The 22,927-nt window shown below is 50.4% G+C and overlaps 1 protein-coding gene across 14 annotated transcripts in view; it reads right to left on the bottom strand.

Moving 5' to 3' along the window:
• Positions 1-22,927, bottom strand: part of INPP5A (inositol polyphosphate-5-phosphatase A) — a 181,576-nt gene that overhangs the window by 118,426 nt on the left and 40,223 nt on the right. For all 14 annotated transcript variants that reach the window (XM_082407084.1, XM_082407087.1, XM_082407080.1 and 11 more), the window contains one exon: positions 7-48. In XM_082407084.1, coding sequence (XP_082263210.1) covers positions 7-48 — 42 coding nt within the window. The remainder of the gene's footprint in view (positions 1-6; positions 49-22,927) is intronic.

Genomic DNA, 22,927 nt, shown 5'->3' with positions numbered 1-22,927 from the left:
TCTTACCTGATAAAATTCCCGCAGCCAGTTCTTCTGGAGGTTTTCTGGCTGTAAATTAAGAAGAAAAGACAGTCAGGCCAGTGACACAGCCCTGACGGCCGCGAGCAGACGCCAATGTGATGGCCTATCTGCCGTCCTCACCAAGGGGCTAGGGCACGACACGGGGCGGGGGACACCCTGCTCCACTCGGGAGACCCCGTTCTGCACAGGGGGCTGGTCCGCAGCTCGTCCAGGGAAAAGGGGCGGAGCGAGGACAAGCCTCGCCCGGTGATGGGCAGGCACCACAGCCCTGGATCCACAGCTGACGTCCAGCCCTGCTCTGTCCCCGGGGCGGGCGGGCGGGGGGCTTGGGAGGGGCTGCCCGCAGCCAGGCGGGGGTGTCCGGCAGGACCTAGCGGCAGGGGGCCCGGGACAGGCTCTGAGAACGTGGAAAGAGCCACGCGGCACCAAGTGCTGGTTTCGGGCTTGCGGACACCCCAGGGCACAGCCAACACAGGGTGCCCGGTCCCTGAGAAAACAGGACGCCGCCTTTTCCCACACGGCCTGCCGGGGTCCTGGACCACCAGGCCAGCCAGCCGAGTGAGGGGCGTGGTCCAACGCAACCCCACGTGGCCAAGGTGCTGAGAGGTCACGGCAGGCCTGGACAGGGACGGGAGACACGGCAGGGACGTATGTCCAGTGGGTGCAGAGTTTCAGACACGGGAGACGAAAAGTTCCTGAGATCGGTGACATCAGTGTGAACGCCCCTGACACTGCTGGACCACGCTTAAGAACAGCGAAGATGATAAATCTAATGTTATGTGTTTTCTGCCACAATTCAAAACAAAAGAAACAAAACCCCACCCACCACGCCTCAGGACCCAGACCCCCGATCCGAGCAGAGCTCTGGACGCGGAGGCTGTGGGCCCGGAGCCAGGGTCCAGGCTGACCACAGCTGGGCCCAAACACGTCACCCACGGCCCAAGACGCCGGCGTGCACGGCTGCCACGCGGGAGGTGCTGTCACCCGCTGATGTTCCTGTGTGTCCCGGGGGCAGGAGGACTGAACTGCCGGCAGAGCAACGAACGAAGGGAAAAACGGTTGGGAAACCAGAGCCTTGCAGACCGCAGAGCAGGGTGTGGAGGAGGCTCCGCGCCTCCGCCCAACAGAGACGGTGGCCAGAGTCCAGCCGGGTGTGGGGCCTTCCAGTCTCCAAGGCCAAGCTCGGGGCCGGGGCCCAGCCTCCAGCCCCCACGTGCTGCACGGGGAGGAGGGCACGCCGTGCCTCTGTCACCCTCCCAGGTGAGCAAAGAAAAGCCCAAGCAGGCAGGCCGCCCACGGAAAGACCAGGCAGCGGGTCTGAACAGACTGACAGCCAGCCCGCGGACGATGCCAAACATCACTAGGCGTCAGGGGAACGCAAACCCGAAGCACGGCGAGCTTCCGCCCACACCCCCGGGACGCTGACACGGAGAGAAGACGGCCAGTCTGCGGAGACTGCGCAGAAGCGGACCCTCAGACACGGCTGGGGGCGGGGGAGGAGGGTGCGGGCGGTGCAGCCGCTGTGCCAAACAGCCTGGCGCTGCCTCAAAACGCTGGCCGTGGCCCAGCAATGCGCCCAAGAGACGTGGAAACGCTTGTCCACGCAGAGGCTCGGCCACGAGCACTTGCAGCCGCGGAATCCCGGCAGGCGAAAGGCAGGAACTGCCCAAAGGCCAGCCCAGCATGGACGGAGAGACAAAGCGTGGTCCAAGCGAACACGGCGGCCACTGACATGGGCTACGGCGTGGACGAGCCTCAGGAACACTGTGCTCAGTGAAAGAAACCCGCCACCAAAGGACAGGCGACGTCTGACTCCAGTTTACGGAGCTCCAGAGCAGGCAGGTCCGCCGAGACAGGCAGCAGGCTGTGGCCGGGCCCCGGGTGTGGCTGAGGGGTGGAGGTGGTCCGAGCTGACGGTGGTGACGGCGGCACAGCTCCGAGAGCATGGGAAGCACCGCGCACCCCTCTCCCCCCGACCCGAACGATCCCCCACCTGAACCAGGGACGCGGGGCAACCCGCGCCGTGGCCAGGACGCGACCAGGGGCGGCCGGTCAGTTGGCCTCGGGCCCCGGGGTGATCCAAGACAGAGGACTTCGAGTGCAAAGTCCCAGATGCCCTGACCAGGAACGAGCAAATGGGGAGGGCAGCCCCCCACGCCCGTCCTGGGCTGAGGGCAAGGGTGCTGGTTTTGGGGCGCAGAGGGCCCCCCAGCATTTCAGCAACCTTTCCACGCCAGAGCTCGTGGGCTCAGCCTGGAGACAGGGCAAAGAGATTCAGCTTCAAGTCCCGACGTCCACAAGCACAGTCGGATGTGAGCTCCCGTGCTGACCCCGCCCACCTCGCACTCAGCCCTGCGGCGGCCCCGCCCACCATCCTCCCCGAAGCCCTGTCCTAAGTGGCCGTAGGCAATCCAAGGCACGCTCTCATACACACACATGCACACACACACATTCATACACACACGCTCTCACGCACATGCACACACGCATTCATGCACACACGCATTCATACACACTCTCACGCACATGCACACACGCATTCGTGCACACACGCATTCATACACACGTTCTCACACACACGCATTCATACACACATGCTCACACACATACACGCTCTCACATGCACACACGCGCACACACACATTAATGCACACACGTTCTCATACGCACACACGCATTCATACGCACACACTCTCACAAACATGCACACACACATTCATATGCACACGCTCTCACATGCACACACGCATTCATACACACGCTCACACGCATTCATACACACGCTCACACACATTCATACACACGCACTCACATGCACACACGCATTCATACACACGCTCACACACACGCATTCATACACACGCACACGCATTCATACACGTTCTCACATACGCACACACACGCATTTCTACACACACGCTCACACACATGCACACACACGCATTCACACACACGCTCTCACACATACGCACACGCTCTCACACACATACGCACACACTCACACACATGCACACAAGCACTCATACACGCTCACACATGCATTTATACACACACGCTCACACACATTCATACGTACACGCTCTCATACATGCACATACACGCATTCATACACACGCACTCTCACACATGCACACACACGTATTCATACAAACATGCACACACACGCATTAATGCACACACGCTCTCACACACACACATTCATACACGCACACACACGCATTCATACACACGCTCTGACACACACATGCATTCAAACACACCCGCTCTCACCCATGCATTCATACACACGCATTCATACACACACGCTTTCACACACATGCATTCATATGCACACGCTCACATACACACGCACACACAAGCATTCATACACATGCAATCACACACATGCACACACACATTCATACGCGCACACGCATGCACACACATTCATACACTCTCACACATGCACACGTATTCATACACACACACTCACACACACATTCATACACACACGTTCTCACACACATGCATTCATACACACATGCTTTCACACACACACACGCCTGCACCCTGCCCCCAGCCCCTCCCCATCTCTGTCAATGGCAACTCCATCCACCCATCCTTCCACCTGCAGAGGCTAAATGAACCCCTCTCTCTCCCCCTGTATCCAGCTCCCGTCACACCGTTGCCCCTGCTGCCAAAGCACTTCCAGACTCGCCCTCCTCCGCCCCCACACCCTCCTCTGCTGCCCTGGTCCAAGCGCCACTGCCGCTTCCTCCTGAGGTTCCCCTGCTTCTGCCCTCAGCCTTTCCCAGGTCACTCTACACTCTGCACCCAGGGCGGTGCTCTGAAAACGCGTCAGATCCACCTCCAGTGTCCCCCCCACCTCCCTTGAGGGGAAGGTCAGTCCCTCTCTGATCTGCACGGCCACCTGGGGTCTGAGCTCTCTGCCCCCTTCCCCTGTCTCTGCTCTTGGAGGGCGGCACCTTCCGCTCTCCAGCCTCAGGGCCTTTGCACCTGCTCTTCCTGCAGATTCTCAGTGGCCCCCACGCCTTCACTGCCCTCAGGTCAGCCCCGCTTTCCTCAGTCATAGAGCCCCCCAGCCTGGACACCAGCTCTCACATTCTTCCCTGTCCTCCCTCAAGGACTGTCACCAGGAAAAGACGGTCCCCCTCCCAGCCTGCACACCACAGTATGCGTACCCTGTACAAGCAGGACACCTTTAAAGTCAATATGACAATAACAACTCTCTAAACCACTGGGGCCAAGATGATCAATAAAGTTGGGTCAAGAGCTCTTTCCCCACAAACTAACAAAATACCAAACGGGGTGACAGAGGGGGACTCCCTCGTAGCAACACGACACAGAAAGGGTCCAACCCTGAAAAGTGGCCGCCAAGGGAAGGAGAGGGAACCACCTCCAGGGGACCAGACGGATGAGCCTGAGGGTGGGGAGCAGCAGGAATGGGGGTCCCCGAGGAGGGAGCTGGAAAACAGGACAAAAAAGATCCAGAAGCAGATGCAGAGCAAATGCCTCCCTAAAAGGGAAGGAAAACTGACCAAGCTTGAAAGGGAACAGTATTCTGAGAAAAGGGGATTTGGAAAGATGGACAGCAAGACCAACCCGGTCACTGACGGACAGACGGACGCGGAACCCGTAGGCCCAGAACTCAGGAACAGAAACAGAAACCGAAAGACCACAGAGACGAGGCCGGCGTCCACCTACGCACAGGACTAAGGACTAGATGTGGAGAGACGTGATGTCAGAAACCTGACAAAATGCACATACTAAATTTATACCAGGTGGGGGGGGGGTGGGGGGCAAGCAAAGAACCACTGCAGAATAAGAGTGATTTCTTTACAGCAGGCAGTTCACAAACATGGTCTAAAGTTAAGATGTATTTTCAAACTACAAATTCTTAAAGTTTGTTTTTAAGTTTTCATATACTTAGGAGAATTTTAGAGAGATATATAGTTTGCATTTTTCTCAAGTTGAGAAGTTCCTTCAGTTTCAAGCCAGTATTTTCTCCTGAAAATTCCAGTAGAATTCAATTTTACATTGGACTGAAGACAGCAGTGCTGTGTGGCCCCTGGTCACTCAGCCCACCCTGCTCACTGCAGCTCCCTGCACACAGAGAGCTGGGGACACGTGGATAATGGCTCCTTCTGGGTTGTGGGGTGATCTGTACTTTTCTATAATGCTTAGACTTTAAGGGAAATAAAAAAGGACCTTATAAAAGAATTCTATTTCGGCGGGAAGCATGAAGGAATTGAGAATCATTTTAGCATGCTTGCCTCATGCCCCCTGACAGAGAAAGGCACCCAGACCCTCGAAGACACAGCAACCCCCTTCCTAACTACAGGACTGAGGCAGCTGCAGGAAGTAATGGGGCATGTCACACTGGTGAGGGCCAAGGCAGTAGTCAACTAGTTCAACGCTTATTTTTAAACTGCTATATTAGATCCTTTCTTTACTTTGCAAACAAAATAAGCTCTACATGACTTCAGGAGATAAACACAAAACTTGAAACAGGAAAAATTATCAGAAGAAGACATAAGCAAATAGCTGTCCTTATGGTAGAAAGATAGCCTTCCTAGACATAAAAGCACAGAAAGGAACCTAAGGGGGGAAATGCCTATAGATTCTAACACTCAAAATTGAAGTAACCCACAGCCAACATTATTCTCAATGGTGAAAAATGGAAAGCTTCTCCCCTAAGATCAGGAATAAGACAAGGATGACCACTCTCACCACTTGTATTCAACACAGTTCTGGAAGTCCTGGCCACAGCATTAGGCAAGGAAAAGAAACAACAGGCATCCAAATTGGAAAGGAAGAAATAAAATTATCTTTGCTCACAGATGACATGATCTTATATATAGTGAGCCCTAAAGATGCTACCAAAAAACCATAATTGTTAGAACTAATAAATGAATTATAGCAAAGTAGTAGGGCACAAAATTAACACACAAAAATCAGTGGTGTTTCTATAGACTAACAATGAACAATCCAAAAAGGAGATAAAGAAAATTCCATCTACCATACCATCAAAAAGAATAAGATAACCAAGGCAAGACTTGTACACTGAAAACTACAAAACATTTCTGCAGGAAATTAGATATCAGTAAATGGAAACACATCCCGAGCTCATGGATTGGAAGACAGTATTGTTAAGATGTTGATACCATCCCAAGCAATCTGCAGATTCAATGCCATCCCTACTGAAATTCCAACTACTTTTTTTACAGAAATAGAAAAACCCATCCTAAAATTCATATGAAATCTCAAGGGACCATAAACAGTCAAAACAATCTTGAAGAAGAAGAACAAATTAGAGGTCTTACACTTCCTGATTTCACAGCCACAGTCATCAAAACAGCATGGGACGGGCAAAAAGACAGACGTATAGACAGACCAGTGGAACAGAAAAGAGAGCCCGGAAATAAACCATCACGTGTGTGTCGAATGATTTTTCACAAAGGTGCCAAGACCATGAAATAAGGAAAAGACAGTAATTTCAACACATAATTTTGGGAAAACCGGGTATCTGCATACAAAAGAATAAAGTTGGACTATTACTTAGCACCATATATAAAAATTAACTCAAAATGGATCAAAGACCTAAACATAAGACCTAAATCTATAAAATTTTTAGAAGAAAACATTGGGGAAAAGCTTCGTGACACTGGATTTGGCAACGATTCCTTGGATTATGACACCAAAAGCACGGGCAACCAAAGAAAAAGTAAACTGGCCTACACCAAAATTTAAAACTTTTGTGCATCAAAAGACGCCATCAATAGAGTGAAGAGGCAACCCACAGAATGTAAGAAAATATTGGCAAATCATATATCTGATAGTGGGTTAACATCCAGAATATATATTTTTAAAACTCTTACAACTCAACAACAAAAAGACAAATAAGACTATTCAAAACAGGCACAGGGCTTCCCTGGTGGCGCAGTGGTTGAGATTCCGCCTGCCAATGCAGGGGACACAGGTTCGAGCCCTGGTCCGGAGGATCCCACATGCCGCGGAGCAACTGGGCCCGTGAGCCACAACTGCTGAGCCTGCACGTCTGGAGCCCGTGCTCCGCAACAAGAGAGGCCGCGATAGTGAGAGGCCAGCGCACCGCGATGAAGAGTGGCCCCCACTTGCCGCAACTAGAGAAAGCCCTCGCACAGAAACGAAGACCCAACACAGCCAAAAATAAATAAATAAATTAATTAATTTAAAAAAAAAACAAAAAAAAAACAGGCACAGGACTGGAATAGACATTTCTCCAAGGAAGGTGCAAAAACGGTCAATAAGCACATGAAAAGATGCTCAACATCACTTAGTCATTAAGGAAATGCAAATCGAAACCACAATGATGTATCACTTCATACCCATTATTTTAAAATAAATAAGTAAAATAACAAGTGTTGGTGAGAACGTGGGGAAGTTAGAACCCTTGTGCACTGTTGGTGGGAATGTAAAATGGTGCAGCCACTTTGGAAAATAGTATGGTGGTCCCTCAAAATATTAAAAATAGAATTCACCATATGATTCTGCAATTCCACGTTGGGTATTTATCCAAAGGAATCAAAAGCAGAAACTCAAACAGCCATCTGCACACCCATGTTCACAGCAGCATTTGTTATTCACAATCAGCCAAAAGGTGGAAGTAGCGCAAGTGTCCGCTGGTGGATGAAAGGACAAGCACAATGTGGTATTATGCACACACTGCGCTATTATTCCGCCTCGAAAAAGAAGGAAATTCTGACATGCTCCACCATGGATGACTCTTAAAGACATTACGCTATGTAAAACAAGCCAGTCACAAAAGGGCAAGTGCTGCCTAACTCTATTCATGCTGGGTCCCAACAGCAGTCAAGTCCCTAGGGACAGAAAGCAGATGGTGGGGGCCAGGGGTGGTGGGGAGGGGATGCAGAGTGTTTAATGGGGGCAGAGTTTCAGTCTGGGAAGATGAAAAAGTCCTGGAGCTGATGGTGGCGACGCCTGCACAACGATGTGAATGTACCTGATGCCACTGAGCCTGGCACTCGGGTCACGTGGTAAGTCGTATGTTATGTGTATCTGACCACAACAAAACTAAAGAGAAACAAGTCTGAAGTAGCTGCAGCTCCACTGGAGCAAGGCCCCCAAGGCTGCGGCTCGGCAGTCTCTGGGGCTGTTCTATGTACGTTATTGCATTTTACTCTTATTTTATTTAAAAAAAAAATGAAAGTTTCAAGCCCAGTGATAAGAAGGGGAAGTCCCATAGGTCCACACGATGGAGACACACAGAAAACTCTGGGGCTGCCCAACACAGCACAATGTCACCACGTACCGTGACCACACAACACACATCAAAAGGACGAACACTGGAAACAAAAGTAAGAATGAGAAGACGGTCTGCAATGCCAACATAATACATAATTTTTAAACTCTACAGATAAGAATGTCCCCACCCAACATATAGCCTTATTGTTTCCCTTTCTTAATGCATTCCTGAAGATGTGTGGAAAAACACTAATTTCTTGAAGTTACAACTGGAATTACAGTCTGAAATCCTAATATCTGCCTCAAATCTTATCTCACAGAAGGTAAGGAGTTTAACAACAGACCACGATGTCCTCCAGGAGGTAAATCAGGGCGACCGAAAGCTCCTGCTACCGGAGGAGCGGAGGCGATGCCGCCCAGGGCCTGTCCTGGGTAAGCGCACAGCAGCACAACCGCACGTGCACACGCCTGACACACCTCCCACGGCGCCGTGGGAGAAAGGGAAGGTACAGCAGAAACACCGGAAAAGCTCTGTCACCGTGGTTCCAAATATCTAGAAAATAGACGCTCACACATTAAAACGTGAGTGCGTGTGCATGTACACACACACACACAGACACACACACACACACACAGAGGCCTGCTTTTCTGCCAAGACCAAACACAAAAATGATTTTTTCAAATGTACGTATCCCAGAATTTTCTATAAAATTAGACCTACCTTAGCACGGCAACCTTTAACGGAGAGCCCCACCCAAACAGGTCTTGCTGGGCTGCAATCACGGCGCCACTTATGTCCCAGCGGCTAAATTAACAAACTGGTGACTCTGAGCGGCTCTCGGCAAGGCCTGGAGGCCTGCTCGGAGTTGCAGCCCATATCTGGCTAGTGCAGAGTGATTTTTAAAGCCACTAAAGTAAGAATAAAAGATAAACACACGTACTAGCTCTTAAAGAAATACTCTCATTTCAGCCCAAAGCGTGAGACAGGCAGGGCTCTGTGTGTATTCGAAGAAAGCACACACCTTACTTACCTCTTAAACACCCTCAATTTGCTCTCATGACCTTGCAGAATAATACAAAAACTATCAAAATGTGGCTGGGAAAAATGTTAAAAATGCTCATTCCTTCCAAATGTGAAATTCTATTTCTGGACGTTGATCCTAAAAAAAGTAATTCTAAACAACAAAAACGCTCTGCACACAAAGAAGTTCACGATAACGTCATTTACAAGAGAATTACAATTAAGAATATTCCAGAATAGTACTGCAGACGGCCCATTGATAAGGAAAGTCATGTAGTATGTCTGCTGAAGGAAAGGAGGAGGCAACAGAAAGAAATCCATGAGATGATAAAGAAGTTCTGGGTATAGATAGTGGTGACGATCACACAGCACTGTAAATGGATGTAATGCCAATGAACGGTACGTTTACAAAATTAAAATGATAAATACTATGCTAGGTGTATTTTACCAAAAAATACAACATCTAATGAGCACATATTAACATGGAAGCAGTTTATACCTTAACAGAGATGGAAGGAACACAAAATAATTCGTGCCCATGCACAAGCCCAACGGCAAGGACCAGACCAGCACAACCATCTGAAGAGGAGCCCCTGCAGAAACGGGCCGCCCTCGCCCTCCACTTCCTCACCCACGAGCCAAGGCTAACGCAGGACGGACAGACCCACGTGGGTCCATGAGGAATGAATGGCTGAGCGGAAGGTAGCCGTGGGCCCTCCCTGTGGGGCAGCTGCTTTGAACCCTCTTATCACAGTAAGAAAAAAAGACTGAGAAAAAAAAACACCAAAATTTGAGTAGTTGTATTTGAAGCAATTTCTTTTTCTTTTCTTTTCTTCATTTTTAATATGCTTATAATTATTACCATGCGTTACTTTCATGTTTTCAACTGTTAATTTTAAAAGCTTGAGGAAGAGAAAAACAATGAAAGCTCTCAGAATATTTTGGCAACATTTGAAACAACTACTATTCACTATCAACAACAGAAAAAAAAAAGGCAAATGACAAACAGGGAAAACTATTTGCAGCTTACATGAAAGCTATTGGGCTAATTTGCATATTACTGCACAAAAAGCCACTGTAAGTCAGAAGACCAATAACTCACATACCACACACACCAAACACACACCACACACACACACCATACACACACATACACTACACACACCATACACACACACACAAGCACACCACACACACACACCACAAGCACACCACACAAACAATACACACACATACACCACACATACCACAAACACACCACACATACACTACACACACCATACATATACTACACACACCATACACACACCACACACACAAGCACACCACACACACACTCCACAAGCATACCACACACACCACACATACCACAAACACACCACAAACACACCACACGTACAAACCTGCTCAAAAACCACCTGTGGCTAGTGACCACTGGCCTGGACAGTGCAGATTTCAGAGACATGGGAAGTTTTTCTGACTCTAGATCAGCACTGTCCAGTGGAACTTCATGTGACAATAAAAATGTTCTCTATTGGCACCAGCTAAATTTCCACTTGAAATGTGGCTAGTGTGGACTAAATAACTGAATTTTTTAATTTTTATTTTATTTTGATTAATTTAAGTATAACAGTCACATATAATTAGCCATTATTAGACAGTACAGCTCTAGGTCACAGAAAAAGAAGAAAAACTTTATAAAGTCTCTATCATGAAAAAAAGATATAATACTGACATATACACAAGATCAAGACAGCATACATAAAAAAGGGGAACTTCAAGCCAGTCTCACATATGGCTATCAGTGCAAATACCCTACAGTAAAGAATGCAGCAGCACATTGAAAATTCACAATCAGAACTAAGTGCAATAAACCATGAATGCATGGACGGTTCAATATGAGGAAAGCCCCTAATACAACCGGCCATACTAACGACTAAGAAAATCAAATGATTATCTCTAAAATGAACCGAAACATTAACTAGAAACTTGCAGCTGCAGCCCATGACGTAAAGAGCTTGCAAATCCTCACTCCTATCCTTACAACGTCTTTTCTTGGACCCATCAGAGTGCTGAAATGGCTAGGAAACCACCCCCCTGAGACCTGGAAGAGAAGCTGCTTGATTCAGAACCTCATTGGAAGACTTATAATAGATGGTAATTTTGAAGAAATGCTGGAGGCTGAGTGCAGACAGCGTGAACGTGGGAAGCTCCTTGGACCGCAATTTTAAGCAGGCCGCCACATTTTCCTAGGTTTTACTTCCAGGCACCCCACAGAGTACTCACAGTGAAGATCCCCTCTTGGCTCTGGCAGAGGGAGGGAAAGAGTAACCTTTGTGAAATACACCCAATGCGTTCTCAAAAGCCCACTCGGCAGAGAGGGACTTTGCCAGAACCTTAGCCCACCTGCGGGAAGGACGTTTCCCCCTCCTAGCCTCCCTACCTCATCTAAGGGATGGGGAGAAGGAAATAAGAAATGTGTGAGGGTCACAGCCCAGGGACACAGGGCCACTAGCAGACTGTAGAACACCCCTTCCCCCACTCCTTACCACCTCACCAGGAGGGCTCCAGTGCAATGGCAGTGACTCCAGCCAAAACAGGGGCAAGACGCAGGAGGAGTCCTTAGGGGAGCCCCAAAGCCAGGACACTGGGGGATGTGAAGTCTCTGACACCACAGCTACAGCAAACAGTAAACACAGTCCAGCTCCTGCCTCACACTGAAGGCCTCAGTCCCTATTACCCAATACATCAGGTCCAGGTTTTAACAAAAAAATTACAAGGCATAGTAAAAGGCAAGAAAAAAAAAAAAAAAACAGTCTGAAGACATTTTATTTTTTTTATTTATTTATTTATTGGCTGCACCTCGCAGCTTGCAGGATCTTAGTTCCCTAACCAGGGATCAAACCCAGGCCCCCGGCAGTGGAAGTGCACAGTCCTAATCACTGGACCGCCAGGGAATTCCCTAAAGACATTTTTAAAAATGCATCAGAATCAGACTCAATTGCGACACAGATTTTGGAATTACCAGAAAGGGAGTTTAAAATAACTGTGATGCAAAAAGTGGACAAGACGCAAGAACAGACGGGTAATATAAGCAGAGTGATGGAAACGCTTAGAGTCAAAAGGAAATACTAGAAATCAAAAACAGTAACAAAATGAAGAATGCCTTTGATGGGCTCATTAACAGACTAGACACAACCAAGGAAACAATTAGTGAGCTTGAAGATACGTCAACAGAAACTTCCAAAACTGAAATGCGGAGATTAAAAAAATGAAAAAATTACAGAACATCCAAGAACTGTAGGACAATTTCAAAAGATAAAACATACATGTAACAGGAATACCAGAAGGAGAAAGTGAGAAGAGAGCAGAAGAAAAGTTTGAAGAAACAATGGCCAAGAACTTTGCAAAATTTATGACAGACACCAAACCACAGATCCAAAAGCCTTAGAGAACACCAAGTAGGATAAATACCAAAATGTCTGAACCTAGGCACAAACTGCTGAAAGCCAAAGACAAGGAGAAACTTTGAAAGAAGGAAGGGGGAAAAAAGTCACCTAATCTATGGAAGAACAAGGATGAAAATTACGTGAACTTCTCGACAGAAAGTGAAATCTTTCAAGTGGTGAAAGAAGAAAACCGAAACACCAACCTAGAATTATGTATCCAGCAAAATCATCTTTCAAAAGTGAAGGGGAAATAGACTTACTTGGACAAACAAAACTGAGGAAATTCATCACAGGTAGACATGACCTGAAAGTAATGTTTTCAAAAGTTTTTCAGGGAGAAGGAAAATTATATAGGTCAAATATTTGGATTTAAATGAGGGAAAAATGATGGAGAAGAAATAAATGAAGGTTAAAAAAATGAAATGAAAAGTTTTTCAATAAAAGCAACATTTATGATAAAACTGTAATGAACCAGGATGATAGGTGCTCCCTGAGCAGACAGAATCCCAACAAGCCTGCAGGTGCCCCACCCAGGCATTCACTCCTGCACCACCCCTCTCCCTCAAGAGTGGGGGGGGGGGCTGTGAATATGGTAAGATGTCACTCTCATGATTGGGTAACGTATAGCAAAGGTGAAGGGATTTTGCAGATGTAATGAAATCCCGTAATTAGCTGACCTTAAGTTAATCAAAGGGGGATTATTCTGGGTAAGTCCGACCTTATCAGATATCGGGTGAGCCATTTTAAAGAGGATCTAAAGGTCAGAGGCTGGGACCAAAGGGCTCTCTCTCTCTCTCTCTCTCTCTTTCTCTTTCTCTCTCCTGCTGGCCCCGAAGAAGCAAGATGCCATGAATTCTACAGCCACAAGGAAATGATTTCTGCTAACAGCCTGAGGGAGCTGACCCACAGACCTTCCCTCCTGGGGTCTCCAGATGAGACCCTGTGCAGAGGACCCAGCTCAGCTGTCCCGACTCCTGCCCCACAGAAACTTGACACAGTGAACGGGTGCTTATTCTAACCACAGGTCTGTGATGATTTGTTACACAGCATAGAAAACCCATACATGTCCGTGATATTATAAACATGTCTGTGTGTGTGTAACGAAATGAAACGTGTCACTCTAAACATTTTTCCCAGCTCAGATTTTATTTTGGTATAACGTCTAGGGTAAGGATCTAATTTACAATGCAATCCAAATGGTTAAACTGTATGAGGAATCCTTGTCCCCAAGTGCTACTGTGTGGTCAGTCTATCTGCCTGTCCCTTCCTTCCTCTCTCCCTCCGATAATCAGCCTTATCAAATATTTATTTCACTTAACGTATTCAAACAACTCAACATTTCCTTAATTTACTGTTTTCCTGGGTTTTTCCTGTTTTCTTATTCAATAATATTTGGATTTATGTTTATCCTTCCTATGTTCCTTCAGTTAATGGCATAGTTCTGTATTTTATTTTGGACTGAAAAGCTTTCTTTATTTTTATTACTTCTTATTTAATAGCAACAACTTTGAATATCACAGAATATATGTATTGGAAAAGTTATACACCACGCACACCTTTGCACCTCATCCTAAAGCTAGCCCCTTCTCTGTGGGGGAAATACTAGCCCCTCCCACTAAGGTCAAGAACTTGGCAAAGATGCCCATTATTCCCACGTCCACGTAACCTTATATCGAAGATACTACGGAATGAGATCAAAGCGAGAAAACAACTACGGGTATAACAGCTGAACGGAAGGTGGGGCTGCCTACATCCACAGATGACGTGACAGTGCATCTGGGAAACCCAGGGAATCAACGGTAAAACTAAAACAAACAACAGAAGAATTCAGGGAAAATAGCAGGATATAAAGTTAACATAGCAAAATCAACAGCCATCATAAATACAGACAATAGCCAGTAGGAAGATGTGTTGGGAAAGAAAGCCCCATTTATAACAGCAATGTAAGAAAAGGTACAAGTTAGGAATAAATTTTAAAATGTGACAATTTTATAAGAGAAAAGTGTTAAGACATTCCTGGCAGAGACAAGAAACAGACGTGAATCACTGGAGAGCCCTCTCTGGTCCTCAGAGAGTGACTCAGCACCATAAAGTCAGCAGTTCTCCCCCAGACAATGCCAATAAGTGACCCGTCCGCACCCAGCTCGAATAGATAAGTTGATTCTAAAGTTCATTCGGAGAAACAAACTATGACTCAAATCCAAATACAATTTTTAAAGAGAATGATATGTTTGTCTACAATTTTAAAAAAAACTTTTGCATGGCAAAAAAATTAGCAAAATCAAAAACTATCAAACCGATTGAAAATATCTGTCATATATATCACAGATGAAGAGTTAATCTTCCTAATATTTGAAGACCTCTTAAAATCCAGGAAAAAAAAAAAGGCAAAATATGAGAAAACCCAAACAGAGCATCGCAAAAAAGACCTCTGACTGACCTTCTGTGTGCAAGGAGGTCGCCCTCCTCCTGGACGGGAGCAGCTGGGCTCCCGAGGTGGGGCAGGGGGCATCTGGCCCCCAATATCTAACCCGAAACCAAGAGGGAGAGACAACCAGGGACCCAAACTACGGACCCCCTGCAGGACGAGCAGCCTCCACGGTCAGCGGCAGAAGGACCCGGGGGGGGACGGGACTGAAAGACAAAACCGTGACCCCAGGCCAACAGAGCGCGAGCAGGGCGCGTGCATCCCGACAGCAGCTGTGACCCTCAGCGGAGGTCCCAGCTCTCGCCGAGCGCCCCCTCCATCCCCCTCCCTCTCCCACCCCGACCCCCTCGGTGCTCACCTGGGGTGACAGCCTGGCCAGCCATAGGGCGGCACTGGTCCTGGCGCCTCATCCTGCCCACGCCAGCCAGTGGTCTGTCTGAGCAACTGCCGCCCAGCATTCTGAGGGGGCCTCTTGCTTCCCGCTGGCCTGGGCCCCCCAGCTTCTGCACCCGCCCTCCCAGCCGGGGGCTCAGCTGAGCCTGTGCGGCCGCCCGCTTTCCCAGCCCCGCTCTCTCCGCGGCCCAGGGCCCCGCGTCGCGGAGGGAACCAGGCTGAGAGCGGCAGAGGGACGCCTAGGACGAGGCACCAGGGAGCCAGGGGCCAGATCCCAGCTCCCCCACCCCAGGGCCCTAGAAAGGCACTGCCCCGCCAGCCCAGGGCCCCCTCTTCCCGCAGGGTAGACTCGGGCCGCATGAGAAGGCCGCCAGCTCTGGGATGGTCCCTCCGCCGCGGCACGCCTCCGCCAGGGGTGAGGGCCACGCTCACGCATCCAAGACGCCCCTACCTCAGCCACCCCACGAGGTTTGGAACTCTGAAGACTAGTCTCAATTCAGACAGGTGGAAAATGTGGAAAACGTACTTTGAGAATCCACGAAACGTGGCTTCAGGATTCTGAGGGAGCTGCGCTGGCAGCACACGTGCCCGGGCATCCACCCATCACACGGCCACCCCGACTCCTTCTTCGCTGGTGCCGTCCCGGAGGAGGAGGCTGCAGGGCGCCAGACGGGCGACGGGGAGCCACCGTCCACCCCAGGCACCGCGCACACGCACCAGGCGCGGGGGGCGGCCCAGAGAGCCCCCTGACACGCGAGCACCTCGGCTCGGTCGCTTCAGGGCCAGGAGAGGACAGGATGGGCCCTGCCCCCTCTGTCCCTCTGTCCCTCTGTCCCTGCCTGGGCCTCGCGGGCAGGGAACACAGCAGGGGCTCAAACATCGACCGGCTGACTGCAGTGTCGTGCAACCTGCAGACGCGTCCGGAAGGAGGGGTCCCCGAAGAGGCCAGCAGCCGGGGCCGCGAGAGCCCGCGGGCTCCGGGGAGGACAGTGCTGGCCGCAGCGGCGGCTGCGCACCCCCTCCGCCCGGAAGGCCTGAGGACGGACGCGGGGAGCAGGGGCAGCGCTGGCAGAGGGAGGCCCTCGGGGAGAGGACGCCAGGGCAGGCGGCCGGCGGGACGGGGCCGGGGCCGCGCGGCCGCAAAGGCGCCAGAGAGCCGCCGGCAGGCCACCTCTGCAGCTGACCGGCCCCTGGGGCGTCACGTCCTCCCGGGGGGTCCCAGGGCCGGGAAGCAGGAGGCCCCCACCCACCTCTGACCCTTCCCCCGCCTCCCGAGACCCGTCTCCTCTGGGACCCGCGGGAAGAGGAGGGGGCCTGCCCACTTGCTGGGCGGGGCGCTGTCCCTCCGCCGGGAAGCACAGCTGTGACCGTCAGGAACGGGTCTGCGTGGCGCTGGAGCCCGGGCTCAGGGCAGATGTGGACTCAAGGCCGCCAGAGTCCCAGCATCCCGGCGGCAGCAGCCCCGCCCGCGAGAGCGCTGCGCGAACCTGCCTTCCGAGAGAACAGGGACAAGCCAGCGCCGTGGACACAGGACACAAGCTCGTCCTTCTCAAGCGCTTCCTAACACTTTCAAACGGGAGTCATTCAGAAATGAACGAGGGCCCTGGGCTCCCTCACCCTGCGGGCAAGGCCTCTGGGGACGCGCCCCGAGGCGGGCACCGGTCCTGCTGCCCGATTCCTCAGGAAATCCTGCCCCACGCCACCCGCTTATCCCTGCGGAAAACCGTTTCCTTTCAAGAGAAAGGAAATCTTGTCTGTGCGGTCACAAATACTGAGGCTAAAAATAGTTCTGCAGACGGAAGTAACGATGGGCCTTCCACCAAACGGCAAGGGCAAACCGGCCTGGGCTGCGCGCAGCGCCCGGTGGCTCGGGGCCGGGGAGGCCGAGCGGTCCGGCCTGCAGCCCACACGCCCTGCAAGCCGCCTCTCCTCTTCACACGTTGTGCCTTTAGATAAACCTGGCAGAGTAAGAGACTCAGGAAAAAATGACAATAAGAACTGCGAGAGAGGTTTTCCCATGAAGGATAACTCAGCGACATCCTCCTTCAATTAAAGAAAAACAGAAAGCCAGTGTACGTCTCTATAGATTACGCCAAAACCTCTCACAAAGATGGATACTCTGAGAACCGTAGTCATTGGGAAGGAGGGCTTGGGGACTTTTATAACAAAATAAACACTTTCCCCTAAAGAGTGCCCTAGAACACAGTATATTTAAATGACAGTAAATCATCAAACAGGATCAAATTCTAAGACACAAAGCAAGTTTAACTTTGAAATAACGGCCTATAAAAAATGAAATTATCCACCTTTCAGGCCAGCCATTAGCGCTAAGACCGAACTGAGCCCGTTGAACAGAGACCTGTCCAGCTAGACTCTAAGCAGCAGATGCTGAAGGAAACAGACTAAAAGGCTGACACCTGAGGCAGGTGTGCACGTCAGCATGGAGACACACCTCAGCTCCCGACCTGAGCACGTCCACATTGCAGAGCCTCATGCGTGTGCACCTCTCCCCAGGACCAAGGCTTCCCTCTGGCACCACGACATCCTTCCAGGACGTCGCTCTGGCTAGAACAGCAAGTGGGGCACGCCAGGACCCCTGGCCAGCACTGCCGGGGCACAGGGCGCGGTGCCTGGGGACGCAGAGGAGGGGTGGGGCTCCTCTCGGGCACCTGGCCGCCGCTGCCCATCCTGCCCCGCACCCGCCTCCCGCAGGCCCGCCTCCGTCCTGCTGCCCCCGCGTGGCATCAGCAGGTGCAGGGGCCCACACCTGAGCTGCCGTCCAGCCGTCTCCTTCCCACCCTCCAAATCCCGTTAACGCGGTTCATGTGCTGTTCTCCTCCCACTGCTTCTGTTTTCTTTTTAATAAAAAGGTGATTGAGCAGAAATAAAATGAGGGCAGGCCACGCAGCTGAGCCATGAACAGCGTGTGCGTGGTCCCAAGGACCTCAGACCTGACGGTGCCCTGGCCCAGAACTGCATGGGCGGGCGGGGCTCAGAGCAGCTCAGTCCACAGACGCCACAGACCCCAAACAAGAGCCTGTACTTAGAAACACGGGAGGGCACCAGAGGAAACCCCGAGGGGAGGGGGGCTGCCTGGGGAAGAGACGGGTGGCGGTCCAACTGCCCCTCTCCCGAGTTAGGGCACCGATGCCTTTCTGTCTGATTCATAAGGAGGTTTCTTTTCAAAAGAGAATCACAGTCTTTTCAGAAATTTTGGGAAATTCAGCAAGAGGGGAGCCCAGAAAGACAATTAAGCTGCTGTCCGCCTGGGGACCTCAGACCCATCACCACACCATCGGTGGCGGTACAGTCCCCGGTCCCCTGCCCCCCACCCTTCCAGCTGGCTGTCCAGCGCGGCCGCTCAGTCAGGGGGCCTCCCAACCCCATGTGACAAGTGACAGCAGGCACCCTGCTGAGTGCGGGGCGAGGAGTCCCCGCAGGATTCCGGGGACAGGCCCACACATCCCTCTCCGGGAGGGGACTGTCCAGGTGACCGTCGCGAGGACAGCACTCCACGGCGGCCCTGTCGGTGGGCTTGAGGGCCCCTCACCCCTGCCAGGTGGACCCAGGTGCAGCACGAGAGCCAGAGACGGTCCTGGGAGGACGGGAGATGCCGTGACCTCCGACGGAGCTCCCTCTGCCTCTCTGAAGACCCCGAGGGGAGAACAGGCCCAGCCCCGCCTGGCCAGGCAGCCCCTACCCGGCTCTCCCGCAGGACACACCCCACGCTCAGCGACAGGCTTTCCCACCTGCAACACACCACCATCCCTTGTCTGCACACAAACACGGACGCTGGGGTCTGGGGACACGTGGCCAGTTCCCGGCTCTGATCACGGTGGACTGACGCTGTCGTGGGGACCGTGGGGAGGCCAGCCGTCCCGTGTGACCTCCCGCCGCAGCGTGTGGCCTGGCTCAGGGCCAGGAGAAGCGATCGCGGAGCAAGGGCGAGACTCCCGCCGGGCTGGACTGCAGACCGTCCATGTCAGGAGGAAAGCGTTCCCCGGGAAAATTACAAAATGCACAGAGTTCAGGGGAAAAGGCAGCGTGGGTGTCTGAAGAACACGATCGCAGGTCCACGGAAAAGTGCGAGGAGAGAACTCGCCCTGGTCCAGCCAGAGCCAGAACCCCAGCAAGCGCCCACCCTGCCACACGGATGGCTTGGTCACAGGCAGAAATTCAGGCAGCAGGACGGTCTTTCCTGGGAGCAGCCGCAGGCAGGCCCGGGAGGGATGGCGAGGACGCAGGGCCAACACTCAGTTCACTTTGGCTTGTAAACAAGCCGCATTCTACACTAGAAACATTAAAGTGGAGCCCAGACCCTCCACTTCAACCTACAAAAACAAAGCAGCCCCAGCCGGGCCGGGGAGTCCTGAGCAGAAAGAAGCTGCCATCACCACCCTCAACCAAGACAGCAGCAAGAGGACAGACTAGTAAGACTGATAAGCCCTGAGTAGAATGAGCAAGAAGAAAAGGACACAAATGATCAGTGCCAGGAATCAAAAAGGAGCCATTAGTACAGACATTAAAGTAATAACAAGAGAAGGCGAGCATCACACCAACGAAGGTGGCAATGCAGGCGAAATGAACAAATTCCTTAAAAACAAAACAACACACAACGAAACACTTTTATCTGTTAAAGAAATTGGATTTGTACCAAAAACCGTCCCACAAAACACAGACTAGTGCTTCTAATTTCACTAGTGAATTTCACTAACTTCACTAGTGAATTCCGCTGATCACTTAAGGAAGAAACACCAACCATCTCACACAGCTCTTTGAAAATATAGATGAGAGAATACTTTCCAATTTCTTCTAAGAAGCCAACACAACCCTAATACCAAAGGCCTTCAAAAGCATGGCAAAGAAAGAAAATTACAGACCAATGTCTCTTATGAATACATACAGAAAGCAAGTGCAGAAATACATTTTAAAAAAAGAAAAATGAAAGAATATAACATGACAAAGTAGCCCAGGAATGCAGTAGTTTGGTTCAACATCTGAAAAACTGATATAATCCACCAAATTTACAGACTAAAAAAGAAAAACTACAGGATCATTTCAATAGATGCAGAAAAAGCATTTTACAGCATTCAACATTCTTTCATGGTTAAAAAAAAAACTCTCAGCAAAGTAAGAATTAGAAACTTCCTCAGTTTGATATGGGACAACTGAAAAAAAAGAAGAAAAAAACAATCCTCCAGCCACCAGCACTGTTACTGATGAGCTACCAAATACTTTCCCCTAAAAGAAGAGAGGGATGTGGGGGCCCACACTCGCTACCTGATTCACGCGGTGTGGAAGGTCCTGACTGGGCAGGGAGGCGGAGCGAGGGAGCGACAGCCCGTCTGTCTGCAGATGTGGAGCTGACATAGAGTCCTAACGTCTCTAAAGAGCTACAATTTAGCAAGGTCACAGGATACGAGATTCATACACAAAAACTCATTTGCATTTTTATGTAACAACAGCAAACAACTGGAATATGAAATGTTTAAAAATACCATTCACAGCAGCATCCAAAAAATGTAAATTACATACGAATACATTTAACAAAAGCCGTGCAAGCACTCTACACTGAAAACCATGAAATACTGCGGGAAAAATTAACGACCTACCTAAAGGAAGTGACGCCTGGTCCACGAGCAGAGGACACAGAATAGCTAAGATGTCAATTCTCCCCGCACTGGCCCGTGGATTCAGTGCAACCCCACAGCCACGATCTCAGCAGGTTTTCTGCAGAAACTGACACACCAACTCTAAAACATGCACGGAAATGCAACAGGCCTAGAATACCCAAAGCAATCTTCAAAGAATAACAGTTAGAGGACTTGCCCTGACATTTTAAGACTTCAAGCTACAGTCATCAAGACAGGTGGTCCTGCAGTAAAACTCGCTGAACAGATCAATGGGACGGAACAGAGTCCAGAAAGAGACACACACCGATACTGTGATTTTCCACAAAGGTGCCAGGGCAATGCACAGGGGAAAACAAACTCTTATAACAGATAGCAATGAACCAGCTGACGTCCATGTGGAGACAAAGCACCTCAACCCAGACCTCACATCACACACAAAATTAATCTGGGATGAATGGAACCCATAAATGCAGAGTTCCTGAAAGAAGCAAGAAGAACGTCCTCACGACTTGCTGGTAAGCCAAGATTTCTTAGGGCATGGAAAGCCAGAATCACTCATGCAAGAGTCACAGGTAAGAACTTCCGGGGGTTGAAATCACCGTTAAGAAAATGAGCAGGCAAACCACAGTCTGGGAGAACTTGCAAAACATGCACCTGACAAAGGACTGGCATCCAGGATACGTAGAGAACTCGTACAACTCAGTAATAAAAACAAACAGCAAAAAAATGGGCAAAAGATAGCAACAGATACTTTACCCCCCCCAAAATACACGAATAGCTAACAAGCCCCTGAAAAGACGCCTACAATCATTAGTCGTCAGGGAGACACCAAACAAAGCCAACGAGGTGCCAGAGCACACCCCCCGGAAGGGCTGAGACTACAAAGACCTGAGCCCCGGGCGCGCGGGTAACGGTGAGGACCAACACAACGTCCACAGTGCTGGCGGGGCAGGGGTGCAGGGGGAGGATGGCTGGATCACTTTGGAAAAGAGCTTCGGCAGCTTCTGACGAAACTAAACCCACACCCACCCCATGACAACCCAATTCAACTCCCAGGTGGAACTGCCGAAGACAAGTGAAAACATACGCTCACAAAAAGATCTGTACAAGGACATTCACGGTGTCTTTGCCCCTAATGGCCACACGTGGAAACAGTGCAGGTGTGTGTCTCCGGGAGAAGAGCCAAAGCCACCACAGCACGAGGGGAACTCGGCAGAGGGATCTGCCCGGCAAGACAGTGGAAGGAGCCCGGCCGGTGCTGGGACTCCCACCGCGACGGGCTGAGGCTGACAGAGCAGGAGCACAGGTGGGACCCCTGACGCGACGTCCCAGGATGGGCCAAACTAGCCACGGAGGGGAAGTCAGAGCCCGCCTGCCTGCGGTGGGGGAGGGCAAGGGGGACCTTCTGGGGTGACGGGTGACGGTCATATTCTGTATTTTGATAATGGTTTGGGTTAAACATAAGCATCTGTCAAAACTCAGCGAATGTATGCTTAAATGTGCACATTTCACTGTACATAAATTTTATGTCAAAGAAAGAACTAAAGCAATATTGAATTAGAGCAAATGATATTCCTACTGAGGTATTTAGAGGGAAGTATACTGATGTCTGCAGTTGGCTTTGAAATGCATAAAAGACAAGAATGATTGATGGATGAATAGGTGGGTAATAAACATGTAATAAAACAAGCCTAGTGATATGTTAATGACAGAATCTAGGTGGTTGACAAACAAGTGC

The sequence above is a fragment of the Balaenoptera borealis genome (assembly GCF_965194805.1).
Source record: "Balaenoptera borealis genome assembly, chromosome: 10".
Classification (NCBI taxonomy): domain Eukaryota; kingdom Metazoa; phylum Chordata; class Mammalia; order Artiodactyla; family Balaenopteridae; genus Balaenoptera; species Balaenoptera borealis.
Note: the sequence above shows the minus strand (reverse complement) of the source record. Positions and strands in the feature narration are given on the sequence as shown.